At 44.1% G+C, this 15,432-nt stretch overlaps 2 protein-coding genes across 4 annotated transcripts in view; both read left to right on the forward strand.

The window, feature by feature from the left end:
* The window catches only part of LOC120429874 (calsyntenin-1), a 197,488-nt gene that overhangs the window by 42,767 nt on the left and 139,289 nt on the right, over positions 1-15,432 (forward strand). The window lies entirely within an intron of this gene.
* LOC120429875 (uncharacterized) lies at positions 10,375-12,058 on the forward strand. The gene is made up of 3 exons (XM_039594957.2): positions 10,375-10,509; positions 10,561-10,681; positions 10,738-12,058. The coding sequence occupies exons 1-3, from the start codon at positions 10,375-10,377 to the stop codon at positions 10,893-10,895; spliced, it is 414 nt and encodes a 137-aa protein (XP_039450891.1). The 3' UTR covers positions 10,896-12,058.

Consider the following 15,432-nt stretch of genomic DNA (forward strand, 5'->3'; position numbering starts at 1 on the left):
CCGGCGTGACAACCGAAAAAAGTAAAGTTTTTGTCCGGAAAGGCAACGAGCATTTTTCTTAGAATTTAACGTGCTGAAAGCTATTTTTAAGCAAAGCAAAAATATCACAAATGCTCAATCTTTTCAAATCAATTTAGAAAATGATTTGCAAGCGTCGCTATTATGATACCATTGAACAGCTGGTCATTCTCCCCTATGATTATAAAAAGAATGACAAGTAAGGTGAAAAAATGAGAAACTCTGTCCGGAACCAACTTGCTTGATTGGATGCGAGCGAGTGGAGCGCTGATGAGAATTGGATCAATCTATCTATTGGTAATATTAGCGGCAATTTATGTTACGCAGTGGATTACAACATTTTTTGCCAAAATATAATAAAAAAGAACTTCATTCGTTTAAAGAGTAACAATTGGATTATTGATTGATCAAATAAAGCTAAATTGTTCGCTCAACAGCATGGCCTTGGTGGTCTCCACACAGAAAAAAAATCATGGTAATATTACATCTGGGAAGGGGTACATCTTCTATGTCATAAAAAATGTGTAATTTTACCTCTGGAAATGTGTAATTTTAACACTTTTCTGGTGTAATGTCACTTTTTCAGTCTAAATTTAGGTAAAATTACATCATAAAAGAGGCAATATTCAACCTTCCAAAATTACAGCTTCCAAATTTACATTATTTTTTACTGTGAGTGAAAGATTCTACGCAAAACTAGATGTCCGAAGGCTTGAAACGATTAGGCGATCTAAACCCCTTTAACATCATCACCTCGGGATTCAAACTGACGTCCTTCAGAATGTGAGTCCAACTACCAGCGACTCTATCAAAGTAGGTTTTACGTTCCAGGGAGACGACTACTACGCCTGAACTGGCCTAAAACCTGGCCTGACAATTTGATCTAATCTAATCTAATCTAATCTAACACAAACGCAGCCAGTCCGATGAAAGCATGCTGGAAAGTCTTGTGATTAGATTACGCCCCAAGCACTTTTCTTGTCATTATTAATAATTGCAGTACATCCGAGAACACCCGAAAATGTATTGCAAAAATTAAAGCGGCCAGCCCTACTACGTTGTGTTTACCGAGAGAGGATTCTGTGAACGGATCACATTTCACAGAATCTACAGGGGAGGAAGGATGCGTGGACATACCGTACCAAACGCTCCAGTTTACAGTTTCATATGTGTTTTGTATAATGTGTTAAGTGTAAAATATAGTATGGTTATATAATCAATTAAATATAATAATGCAATATAATTGTCATTTAATAAAATCCCTTCACCTACATATAATAACCACGCACCCAAGCACACAAACAGCTACACAAAAGAAATGAAAATGAGCATGCGAAAACAAGACAGCGCGTCCCCGTGGTCAGCGCACTAATCAAAAACCTGGCCTGACAATTTGAAAAAAAAAAAAGTTTTTTGCCTTCTAATATTTCCCTGTCCCTGAAATCCCTGAATTTCATGTATAATAATAGGTATGAGAACATTAATTACCACTTTTTTCCAAACCTCGAGTTGGTCAGTTTGAAATTTCATTTTTTTTTGTGCAGATTTGCTGGCACTGATAAAATAAAACGCGTGTATTGCCCACGAAATTTTCAATTCATACCAATAAATAAAATCATCGGTCGTTCAGCACAACTGCCAGAAGGTTTGCTGCTCCAATTTCGGTCAGAAGCGTAAAGAACCAAATTTATTGCACTTCTATCATATATGACATAATCTCTCAAAACAGTCAGCGTGTGCGCGGATTGGACAAGTTTATCGTGCAATATCGTGCAACTACGATGACGACAGCAGCAGAAACAGCAAGCAGCATCGCCAGCAGTCAGTTTTATGATTGATGAGAGCAACATGTCACTAGAACACACTTCACTCAAGCTGCTGCTACTGCTGTTGAAGAAAACCAATTCAAAAGTAGCAGCAGCAGCTCAGCTTAACTGGCACTCAGTTGTATTAGCAATGTTAAACATAAATTGAAATTTAAAGGTGCACATCAAGCAGAGCTTTTGCACCCAGATTTTTATTACAGACATTTCAGTATCTTCAAAATTACGGGTACTTGTGAAATATTTTTTTATTCATCCAATAAAGTACTGTCCACAAAGTAATTTATAACAAAGTTTGACTTATTTTACAATCCCGTTGTTACAGGATTGGGTCCGTAAGTTTGACAATTTTGGAATAAGAAGACAAAAACTTCCTTCGTTTCTGAGTATGAAATTTAGAAAAACGATTTTATTTCATATTTTTTCAAGGAAAGCGTATAGCATGAGCTGTAGGACATTTGGTGCAGCATTTCTTTCCTGTGGGTGAACATTAGAGTACACAAGTCTACATTCCTTGATCTTTAACTGGAACTGAGTGTACGACAACACTTGCCTTATTCCAGATTGCGTGACGCCACCGCCACTAGCCACTTTTGCCGTATGCATCAATTCAAGTGACACTCCCGCGCGAAAAGCACTGGCAATTTCGTCTGTTTCATTCCACTCAATCCCGAGAAGAATGAAACTTTGAGACATAATCCGGAACAAAAGGCGTCATCCCCTGGAACTGGAAGCAAGAAGTGTAGCAGAAGGAGGAGGTCAAGTGCCAGCCATCGGTCACTACGGCGCGAATCGCACTTGATCGCACACTTGTCGACAATCGAGAATTTGCACTTCTTCAGGCTTCTGGCTCTGCTGACTTATCTCGAATCTCCGTTTCGGGGTTGTGTCGTTGACGACGACGGTTTTGTGTCTTCTAGTTGAGTCATGCATGCAAATCATGGTGCGCACGAGGAGCTTTTCCAAGAAAAAGTGATTTTCTTCTTTCTTCTTTTGAAAAGTCTCCTTCGATGGTGTTGTTGAGTCGTGCAATGGTTCTTCTGGCGGATTTTCCTTTTTTGTTTGTGGCTTGCTTTTTCCCCTCACGTAACTTTGCATCCTTGCATGCTTTTGATGCTTACAGCAGGAAACTGCACGGATAGAAAGGGTTTATCAGGTTCAACAATTGATTGGATGAGATTTTAGAAATTTCGGCTTTCTGATTGCTTGACTTATTTTTTTCTCCTGTTAGATGTGATTCATTTGTTTATTTGTTTTATTTGTTTATTTATTAAATACAGCAGCGTAAGGCTTACACCTTTTTAAATTGCTACCTCCGGTGTCATTACGTTTAAAATACAATTAAAAGAAAAACTACGCTAAATATACGGGTTCTCCACAGGATGATGTCGTCTTTCTCGTTGTCGTCTCGCCTTTTCTCGTCTCAGCGTTGATATTCCAGCGTAGTCCAGGGTTCGTCCGAGGGGATGGGGGTTTGCCCCTTATGCGACCTCATCCAGGGGGCTCAAATGCCCGGAGGGTTGTCCCTATTCCACTCTTCATGTAACTTGTGGTTAGGGGGGCCCCGGGTCACTTGAGCACCTCTGTGGATTTTTCAGCTGGCGTGTCGTGTCTACCAGGCACCCCGGAGGAGCCGGAGGATTGTCCCTATGCCACTCTTCCTATAGCTTGTGGTTAGGGGGGCCCCGGGACCTCCGGGCGCGACAGTGGTTACACACGTTTACTACGGCTGCGGTCGGTTCCAGAAAGCCAAGCAGCCGCTCTTAAAAGTTGCTTCCGAAGTCGTTCGCTTCAGTTCAGCAGGCAGCATGTTCCAGTATACCGCACCCCTGACGAACAGCGAACTCGCGTAGGCCAACGTGTTGTTTCGTGGAAGGATCAGGTTTTGCTGGCGACGGCCTCGGAAGGGTACTAGTTTCTGGTACAGTAGTGGTGGGGAGCGCGTTGTGAACAGTTTCCGGATGAAGAGGCAGGAACGGTAAGGGAACAGTCTATCCAGCGGGCAGCCAACTAAGGATTTCTGGAGGTGGCTTACACGAGCGTACCGGTTCAGGCCGTAAACGAATCGCACGCAGCTGTTGAGTGCGACTCGCAATCTATCCATTGCTCCGGCGCTGGGCTTGACGTAAAGAAGGTCGCCGAACAGAAAGTGTGGGAGAAGGAGTGCTTTAAACAGCTTCAGTCTGGTTGCTACAGGCGCGGCTCTCGCGGAACTGTAGAGAGTACGTAGTCCTGCGTATATCTTGCCGCACTGCTGGTGGATAAGTCCGTCCCACTGGAGATCCGCTTGAAAAACAAAGCCCAGATTGCTCGCCGACTCGGTCCATACTATTCGCTCACCGTCTAACTGAAGACTTGGGAGCGAGCTGGTGGGAGCAACGTTGCGTCGGCCACCTTTCACGAATAACGCCTTGCTTTTTGCTTGGTTCACCACAAGCTTGTTTCGCTCACACCACTCGTGAATGCTGGCGAGGTCTTCATTCACCATTCTGACGAGCTCGCGAGCGCATGGCCCATTCCGTCCAACGAACAGCTGTACGTCATCGGCATACATTTGTATGGAACAGTGTTTTAAAACCGTGGGGAGATCGTTGGCGTGACAGCAAAACAGCAATGGACCGATCACCGACCCTTGAGCAACGCCTGATGAAACTTCGCCACTGTCGGAACACTGGTCGTCGCAAAAAACGGTTTGAGTTCGTCCATCGAGATATGATGCAACAAGGTTCACAGCAGGTCCAGAGAAGTAAAATTGCGTCTCCAACTTTGCGCAAAGTTTGCCATGGGGTATCGTGTCGAACGCTTTGGAGAAGTCCAACAGCAGCAGAACAGCAGATCCCCGCCTGTCCACGATAGCGGCTAGTTCGTCGTACACGCGTACCGCAGCAGTTTGGATCCCTTGGCCTTTGCGAAACCCGGCTTGGACAGGTGAAAGCAGATTGTTTTCACTAAGGTGGCACGACATTTGTTTTTCCAACAGCTTTTCGAGAGCCTTTGACAGGGAGCACAGGATGCTGATCGGTCTGAGGTTCTGGATGGTGTTGATGTGCGGCTTTTTTCGTAGAGGTAACACCTTTGCTTGCTTCCAAAAACTGGGGAAAATCGATGTCTCAATCACCTTGTTGAACAGGTACGTTACTTGGCGAATGACAAGTGGCAAAATTATTTTTATGAAGCAGATAGGTAAACCATCCAGTCCCGTAGCGTTGGAGCTGATGTCACAGATGGCGTTCACCACCTCCCATTGGTGAACAGTCCTGAACGAGAAACGGAAAGTAGTTGCAGCTCCGGAACGTCTTGGAAAGTCCTTGGCGGTAAAACTCGACAGAAAAGTGCGATTTACGTCGTCTGGATGAAAACTGCATACGGCTGGCGTTTTGTCCTTTGCTGCGCCAATGCTGCGCACACGTTTCCAAAGGGTCTTGGCTGGAAGTGTGCTGTCCAGGAATCGTGTAGTGTGTTGGGATTTGGCTCTGTCGACAAGTGCGTTAGTTTTGTTTCTCAGCGTCTTGTATCGTAAGTGGGCCAAAGTCTTACGTTCCGGCGGAGCCTTGCGCCAGTCGTCGTACGCCATGTCGCGTTCCAGCATCGACCTTTTAATCTCGTTGTTGTACCAGGGGTTGAGTTTCTTACGGTTGGAGCAGGTGCGAAGTGGAATGCATTGGTCATGAATCCGTTTGACATGACTGTTGAAAAAGTCGAGCATCGCATTGGGATTGTGAAGGTTGTAGAATTCGGACCAATCAACAGAATTTATTTCGTGCTCGACATCGTTAGCGTTGAAGTGTACATAATCCCGGTATGTGTTGCTTCGCACTGGAGGGAGAACGTCAAAGTCCAGCGAACCAAATATGAGATCGTGCGTCGAAAGTCCGGGAAAGGCGACTTGGCTGAAACGCAGGACTTTTTCACAGCAACTGGATAGGAGCAGGTCCAATTGAGAGCACCCGTGACGGTGGTAAAACGTCGACTCTTCTCCAACAGAGACGAGGGCAAACGTACTCATCAATGACTCAAGTCGGGCGCGTTCGTTGCTTGGTTTGCGCAGGTCTGTGTTGAAGTCGCCAATCAAAACAACGTTCTCAAAGCTGCCGATGAGAGCGTCCAATTTCTCAGCGAGAAGATCAGTGCAGTCGTTCCCAGGGGGGTTGTAGACAGCCACCAGCAAAACTTTTTCCGATCCAAAACGCAGCTCACAGGCTAAACATTCTGTTTTGTCTGCAGATTGTTCAGTTGGCTCGATCCGGAAAACTTCTTTACATCCCACGTGCTCCTTGTAGTAGATAACGATTCCGCCACCTCGACAGTACTTCCTGTCACATCGGAGGAACGCAAACCCAGGGATAGCGATGCTGCGATCAGTGTTCTTTGTTGTCAGCCAGGATTCGGTAAAGCAGGCGATGGTGACTTTGGAATCCTGTAAGTTGCTCTTGATTTCATCCAACTTAGTACCCTTCCTAGCACATAAACTCTGTGCATTGCCATGGCAGATGTTGAGTTTCCCGGGGGCAAGAACGGCATGCATTACGGCTGCAGGAATGTTCGTCAGGGTGCGGTTTGTTGACAATGGCATTTTGGGGCAAGCAACTTTTAGAGGGCTGAAAAGACAAGCAACAGACTTTTTTGGTTTTTGTCATAAACAATCTTCGTTCAAAATTTTACAAATTCACAATACAATAATAAGAATTACAATTACAATAAACATCAAAAGGAACGGTTAAAATTCGACTTAACTAGCGAGTTGACGAAGCTGGTCCTCCGACAGTACAGCGACAGGGTTCGCGTTTGGAAGTTTTTTCACATGGACTACCCCGCGCTTGGTGTACACCGACGACAGCTTCCCGTCCTTCTTCAAGCGTATGGCAGCGGCTCTGACCTTTCGCGCAGCATCGGTGAGGCTCTCGTTCACATACACACGGCGAGTAGAGTCGATTCCCAGGTGGCAAAGCTTCAAGTCGTGTTTCCCCAGGTAAGCGTAGTAGAAGTCGTCACGGGCGTTTCTCAGGGCGAACTGGATTTTGATGAAACTTCCGTCGCTTCCGTTTGGTGACCGCGAGTACAGCCTCCGAATATCCACCGACGGGGGGACACTACCGTCCAGTCCGACATGCTTCAGCATCGCCGTGAAGTAAGCTGGCAGATCCTCACCTTCAACGAACGGTACCCCACTGACAATCAAGTCGTCACACCTTTCCAAACTGTCGATCGCGTGGGAGACACCATCAAGACGATCGTTTAGGGCGTCAACATTGGCATCGGCCTGCAGAAATTTCGTAGCGCAATCGGACCGGAGGGAAGTTATGTCTTTGGACACAGCCTCAAGTTTTCCTTCCAGATCAGTTTTGATGGTTTCGATTTTCTTGTTGAGGTCGGTGCGCATTTCGTGAATCATTGTTTTGGTTTCGGTAAACTGCTCCATAAACAATTTCACGGCAGCATCCAGCTTCGCAGAGACACCATCATCAGCACCGTCCATCCTACCCCGCTTCGGGACGGGAGTTTCGAAATTGAGGAGATTTGTGGTAGAATCCATCGATGAGGAATCGCCGTCCGTCCAACTTCGTTTCAAAACATTGGCTTCGTGGGTAGGGTTGGCAGGAGGTGTTCGTTCCATTACGGGGTGTAGTTGTGTGAGCGAGCAAAAGCTACTTTTTGTTTCTCACTTGGATGCCTCGAAAAATGACGGCTTGATACACCACACAGCGCCCAGATTTTTCAACGCCGGAACCGGTCAGGAAACACCACGGATAAGCTGGATAACACTTTCGGGGACGCGGCGGCACTTCAGGATTAAGTCGGTTACAAATTCGAACGCGTCGAGAACGGATTTATTCCACTTTGATGTTTATTTGTTTTGCACTTTATTCGCAACACATCTTGCTCGGCGTGTAGTCTACACGGCTTTTGTTCATACACTTTTGTGATGTAGAGAAGGAGAACAATCCAGAGATTTCCGTCTCTTTCCGTCCATTCTACATCCCATGCTATAAAAAGATTGCGTAGGTAGATGGATGGCATACATGCAATTAAGTAAACATAAAAGCTTGCTGTAGAAATTAATTCTAGCGTCTAAAAATGATTTTTTTGATGATTTTCATGGATTCTTCTCAGGGTGGCAGCCTTAGGTTTAAGTTCAGAGGTAGCAGCAATCGCATGAGTATAAAACGGTTGCTTTACGTGCTCTTCTAGCATGTGATCAATCTTGGGATATTCCTTTGCGCCTCTTCCCAAAATACTTTCCTCGTGTCTTCGCATGTAAATAATGCCCAGCCGATCGGTATTGCACTGCAGTCCAGTCGCATTGTCCAGATCAGAGCAAAGGGAACACTGGAAAAGTATCGCCGCAAAAATACAATTGTCTTTACAAGACCCCGCGTGGCAAATAATAGCAGCTGGGAAGAGCTTGAAAAATGACACTAAAAAATTGTCACCGCGGTTCTAGCGATACATAGCGCACAAGGCACAAGGAATGGAGGTTACAGCATCTGGATGGAACAGCACTTTTCCTCTCAATAGGAACTGTGTTATAGATCTAGAAATGCTTAATAACAGTAAAAATGGGTAACACGATACAATAGTCCTTGTAATCAGGATTCCGTGTCTTATCAGAATTCCGTGTCAAGCAGAAAAAAATGATTTTAAACTGGTAAGTTTAATTAAAAAGTTTAAAAAATAATAATTTTAAGATGGGAATGTGGGAGGTGCTTGGATAATTTCTATGTTGCATAATATTTTGCTTTTTAAATAATGTTAAAAATATAATAAGTATTGAAAATTTTAATTTTTAATTTTTTTAATCAGAAAAATAAATTTCATGCTGCCTTTACTGATACACACTTAACTTTTTTTGCAGAAAAAAATATATCACTTGTTTCAATTCCCAGTTACCACTGTGACTAGTGTTCGTTTGTTTCTAGGCTACAAACCGACAGTGGGCTCTACTTTCCGTGAAAAGAGCATTTGCTCGCCTTGTTGCTTTCATCCGGGGCCGAAACAACGATCTCGTAAAGGAATAATAAGCCATGAAATGGGAGACGGCTGGGATATGAAGGACGCACTCCGCTGAACGAGCCACGTGTGCTAGAAACTGTTCGAGGTCACTCCACGATTATGGTTTCTAGCAACATCAATGAAGGTTCCATACATTCGCAAATTTCTTGCTTGTTTCGTTTATTCATGACGTTGGCATGACAGTTGGCATAATATGACGTTTTGTGAAAATACGAAAAAAGTTATGCGTTTTTTACAGTTTGATAACTTTTTGAGTTTCAAGTTTGAACTATAAAAAAACCTTGCAATCTGTCTACTTACAACCAATGCCTATCATTAGTTATTGATACTTTCTTATTACTTCCACAAAGTATTAATTCAAACACGATTCTTTGAAGCGTTATTAATAAAGTTTAGCAGGACATTTTGCACTTTCAATATCAATTCCTTTTCGTTCATCCAGTATATTAGCAAAGATCTCAAGCAGAAGCAAAAAAGAACTATCTAAAGACAACCTCGATTGATGGAAAAACTTTTTCTTCTCATTTCGAGCTCATTAAGCGCATGATGGCATCGCAAAAAAGAAAGTACTGAAGGGTGCACCAAGTTAGCGCTCTCGACGATGAACATATTGGAAACTAAACGCTTTGTTGTCCTTTTTTCCTGCTGATTCTTCCCGTAATACCCCCCACACGTACTGCTCTGCTGCCATCGGCATTGATTCCATTGTCCTCGCTTTTGCTCTGATAACGTACTTCTCAGTGTCGTCGTCGTTGGAGCGCGTTCTTATCAAACATCTCGAAGGAGCTTCCCAACAGAGGAAGAAGGGGTAGAGAAAGGAATCTTTCCGATTTGGTATTTCCATTGCAGTCAGAAGACTATCCCCCTTCTCTGTGAATTCAATTTAGCACCTGGAGATCATTATTAAATACCTGTGCGGAGTGTCAATAGGGATGAATTAGAAGTATATTTAAAAGTGAGGTTAAATGTGTTGAATTCATCGTACTGAGAAAGATTTAGAAATATCTTATGTGTTACTTCAGTAGAAGGATTTATTTGTTCATGATTTGATTAAAACAAATCGACATTTTTAAAGTTGATGTCAGTGAACGTTTCAATTTCGTCAAGTTATGACGAATTTTAGCTTTCTGACAGAAATCAATTGAACTGAATTCTCTTCCAATAAGGCTTTTACAATCTTTTTTGTCACCCCTCCCCCCCCCCCCTTCCTGCTTCAAAGTTGGCCCGAAAAATCAGGGGGCAAAAAAATATTTTTTCAAAAAACTTCAAAATTTCCATGCAAATTTAAGTGCAATCAGATAAAATTGATTTAAAATGCATCCCCCTCTAGGAGGGTGCCACTTAGGTTCTGGCGGGTTTCTCTGCTCTGAATCCTTTCAATCGGCTTCAGACGCTCCGAATCCTCCGAATCCGATCCGAAACCTTGTCTGGAACTATGATTATTCTAAGCTAAATTTGTTAATTCCACTCAACCGTGTACATGCTGTCGAACTGTCATTAGAAGGAAAACAAAACAAACGGCATGTTGTTTTTATTAAATTTTAAAAAATACCCGAAATCGGATCATCAGTTTGCGTGTCCGTGTCCCTTGGCATTGGTACTGGAGTCGGTTCCGGTGAAGGCCCAGCTAGTGACCTTGGAAGACGCGGAAGAAGTAGTGAGTGGAAATGCAAAGATCCCCAGCAGATTGATGCTAACAAATTCGTAGATTTCTGTTGTTTGGATGCACCGGAAATGCAGCGGCGCAGGGGACGCTCCGAATGGACGTGGTGGAATCTTCGAGTACGAAGGCTTTCGATATTGCCGGGATGTTGGAGTATACTTTTCAGGTGATGGTTCACAATAAAAATTGGTTTAGGAAACTTAATTAAATTCCTTCCCACAGGAAAAAGCTTGCAGAGCCTCGTCCAGAACCGCACTTTTTCCAACGATGCTGCGCTGCCTGGTCGGCCTCTACCACAGAGGCGTACAAACTACTGCGTCCACATGTGCCTGATTTTCCTGGAGAACGCCGAATTGCTCGAAAAACCTGACCTTGCATAAACTCGGTCCTGGTGGCTTACCAGATCGAATTCCACCTTGAAGCCGCAAGGTACAAAGGCTGCGGCGGTAGCAGCTGCGCTGGAAGTTAAGAAATAAGGAGAGGCGGACGTTTCGTGGCCACTGGCCCTGCAGGACAAACCCAACCAATCATCATCACCACCACCACTACAACACCGGCTGATGCGTGCCGCTGATATGCCCATCCGTGGTCCGCTGCTCGCCGAGTCGTAAAACCCGCACATCCGTCATGGAGTGGCCATGGCCCTCGAAAGGTCGTCATCGCTGTCCTGTATTTTGCAGCACATGCCTGTATCGAGACGAGAAAACGGACAACGCTCAAGACGCCGATTCCAAGATGCTTGTCGACGAAGATTCCAGCGCCAATCCAAACAAGTTAAGGCAAGGAGGAAGCCAAAGGAGGAGAAAAATTATAAGTCCAAGGACGCCACTCCAGCGCCGCCAACAAACTCCATCGATCGCTGCCACCGAAGACCCCGAATGGGCCCGAACTCAGCTTCGACATTCAGGACACCGATCGTGCACAACCCGGCTCGCATGATGCGCGTCCAAGTGAAGTTGATTAGCAAGGACGTCACCATCAGCGAGAACGTGATAATGCAGCATAACGCGGCCGCCGGCGTGCAAGTGCTGGTATAGCGCGGTACGGCGCACGAGCCGAAGAATGACGACCTGGAACTGAATGCGCACGAGCCGTCCGAGTACATTGAGGATTACATGAAGACAGATACATTTATTGCTATAGTGAATGGTTTTTAATGATAATTATTACAATGTCATTTAATTTATTGTTACTTTAATTTTTCGGTATTTGATGCGATTGATAAAATAAAGCTTTGCTGATTTAAGCGCCAACGATGGCGTACGAATCGGCCATCTTCGCGTGCAGTCCCAGCTTGCGCGGCTTGAGCCATCCTTGTGACCTCCAGCTGAGCAACATATCGGGAATCGAATGAACGGTTCATCACGTCGGATTCCAGAAAGCGTTGGTTCAGCTTGCAGTCGTGACCTTTGTGACAAACCTTGGTGCACTTGGTGCAGTAGCACAGCGACTCGGTCAGGCCACACGTGCAGCACCGGTCTAGGTGAATGAGCAGGTGTCATAGATTCAAAGGATTCTGAGTGGAGATTGATCGGGGACACTTCCGACCGGGAAAATCATCGAATCACGAATGGTCGCGTCGCCATTGGCTATTTTGAGGATCGCGTTGAACACGCTGATGCCGGCCTGCTAGGCATGGCACGTTACTGCAAACATGAACGATTTTTGTCTTTCGGCTTTTTTCGTGCTCAGAAGTTGGTTCAGATAGGGCTGTACAACGGGACTTCCACACGATTTGCAGAGCGATTTTGCACAAATTTGCACGACGATTCGGTCGGTGCTGTATGTCTCGTTGACGGATTTAGGCGTTTAAGCCACTCGTAATGTCTTCGTCGCCGCTAGCCGGGTTACTCCGGTGGCCAGTAGACAACGGGGTAGGATCCTCCGGGTGCTTTGTAATTTCCAGTTCCAAACTTGACCGCTGGGATTTATTGACCACCAAGAGATCGCGCCGGTTGGTACCGACCGATCGTCCTCGGAAAAGATGACGACCCTGCAAAGATAAAAGATTAGTTCCGATACGAACTTAGGTCACTTCTAGATGAATCTGACTTCAGCAGCCACTGCTCCTCGTCTTTCTTGCTGTCCAAGTCGTCTTTGGGGGCCATCCGTTTGCGATATTTGTTTGAGTTGTTAGCACTTCCGGTGTCACTGCAAGTGCACGGAGCCGGCGCAGGAGGTGGTGGCGTATCGAGCCGGTCGGCCGTATCTTTGCTGCCTCCGGAGCCTTGCTTGGTTTTCGTTGGCCTTTCAGTGCGCGCAATGGTCTAGAGCGTACACGTGTGCAGCGAAACGGTCTTGTCCTGGCCAAACTCCGGATGTCACCGAAATGTGCGTGACCTTCTCGTACAGTAAATTCTGCGGAACCGTCTTCGGTTGGTAGATGTTGGTCAATTCACGCCACTGATGCAAATCCCCCTAGCTTGTCTCCAACAAATTCAGGATCTACGGTAAAGAAAAGGAATGAGAGATCTGTCTTGGCCAACTGCAAACACCACCGGTCCTCCACTAGCCAAAAGACACCACTTCACAACATTTGTGATTTCCCCCACCGGCTACGGCGTGCCAAACTTACCACCCTCCTTCTCCCAGGTTTTCTCGCGACCACTCTGGAACCACAGGGGTGGTCCAAAGAACTATCGATCGCTTCACCGTTTGAATCCTTTCCGCTCGGCACTGTTCAATTCAGATCCGCTACCACCACTGGCACCGTCTTCTCCTCCTCCTCCTTCGAAGCAACCGGCCGGATGTCCAGACCGACTGAAGGCGGAACCGGACGCCGTATACTTTGCCGGTTGGTTGCTCCGTGGCCACAGATTCTTACGTAACTTCAACCGTAAAATGTTTACGATTGGAAAAACACGTTTTTCCAAAACATAAACAAACCAAACGAAATGTCATAACCAACACTCTGAATGAAACTACACAGATTCGGCTAAATAGAGAGAGCGAGTCCCAAAGTTCTGGAGCGGATCCAAATCCGCTTCGAAAACCTGAAGTGGCACCCCCCTAGATCCCCCTGCAATTTAAATCATTTTGAGCATATTCGGGTTGATTTAAACGTCTTTAGAATTTTTAAAAAATTTCGATGTTTAGTATCGCAAAAAGTTTTTTTTCGCATTTTTTTTGTTTCGTTAAATCTTACTTTTTTTTTTAAGCTAATGATTGCAAAACAACTGAACTAGTTTAAAATGCATTTTAAATACTTTTTGCATTCAAATGTTTAGACTATGCCTTGTTTTTTTCAATTTTTATATTTTTTTCGACTCAGAATCACCAGCTAAGCAAATGTCTGTGTGTTTGGCTGTATGCAGACATGTGTACCAAATCAATGTCACTGGAATATCTCGTCACAGGCTCAACCGATTTTGGCCGAAATGGATTTAATCGATTCGTCTTAACGTCCCCTAAGTTGCTATTTAAATTTATCATGTATTTAAAAAGTTATGTTTAAAAAACTGTTTCATATTAAATTAAAATTATGGTAAAAAGGGTGGTTTTTTCATGAAACCCTCACAAGTTATATATTTTTAGAAGCACCAGCTGAAGACCTTTTAGGTGGAGTAAGAATTTTCAAGATCTGACTTATCTATCTTAAATTACAAGCAGTTTAAAAAATGGTCTGAATTCACATAACCTCAACTGGTCGGGTCTGATCGCCACGAAAAAGCCGTGTAGAGGGATGCCATTTTCCTCAAAGGCCGTGTCTGTATAATCTTGACAAAAAGTCTGTAGGTAGTCTGTTTTTTTTACTCATCACTTATTTTTATTAGGGAAGATCCATAAACATGTGGACACTTTAGGGGGGTTGGAATCACTATAAATGAGAGGAAGGCACCAACCACCTAAAGGTGGATTAAGTAACGTTTTCTTCTTAAATTAAAAATAAAGCAATAAATAAATCACTTTTCACCTTTTGCCTTCCTCACGGAGGAAAGGCTATAAAATCACTCTAAAAATGCACTTTTTAATTTGACCTCCTAAACCCACCTTCATTTATACTTATCGACCCAGAATCATGTATGCATTTGATTTTCTCGGCATTGGCTGAACGAACTTTATCCAGATGTGGTCCACTCGGTTCATTTTAAGGTCCTACAGCTTGATATTCAAAATTGTACAGTTTCATATAGTCGTTTGAATGTTATGATAAAAAAGCTATTTAGACGACTACAACAAAAAAAAAAGATTTTCAATATAACCGGGCCGGGTCTGATCACCATGAAAATACCGTGTACACGGAGAAAAAAGAGTTCCCAATATCGTGAACAGGCGCCACGAAAAAGCCGTGTAGAGGGATGCCATTTTCCTCAAAGGCCGTGTCTGTATAATCTTGACAAAAAGTCTGTAGGTAGTCTGTTTTTTTTACTCATCACTTATTTTTATTAGGGAAGATCCATAAACATGTGGACACTTTAGGGGGGTTGGAATCACTATAAATGAGAGGAAGGCACCAACCACCTAAAGGTGGATTAAGTAACGTTTTCTTCTTAAATTAAAAATAAAGCAATAAATAAATCACTTTTCACCTTTTGCCTTCCTCACGGAGGAAAGGCTATAAAATCACTCGAAAAATGCACTTTTTAATTTGACCTCCTAAACCCACCTTCATTTATACTTATCGACCCAGAATCATGTATGTATTTGATTTTCTCGGCATTGGCTGAACGAACTTTATCCAGATGTGGTCCACTCGGTTCATTTTAAGGTCCTACAGCTTGATATTCAAAATTGTACAGTTTCATATAGTCGTTTGAATGTTATGATAAAAAAGCTATTTAGACGACTACAACAAAAAAAAAAAAAAGATTTTCAATATAACCGGGCCGGGTCTGATCACCATGAAAATACCGTGTACACGGAGAAAAAAGAGTTCCCAATATCGTGAACAGGCGTTCATGAAAATGGGAACCACGA

Source organism: Culex pipiens, chromosome 3 (genome assembly GCF_016801865.2).
Source record: "Culex pipiens pallens isolate TS chromosome 3, TS_CPP_V2, whole genome shotgun sequence".
Classification (NCBI taxonomy): Eukaryota; Metazoa; Arthropoda; class Insecta; order Diptera; family Culicidae; genus Culex; species Culex pipiens.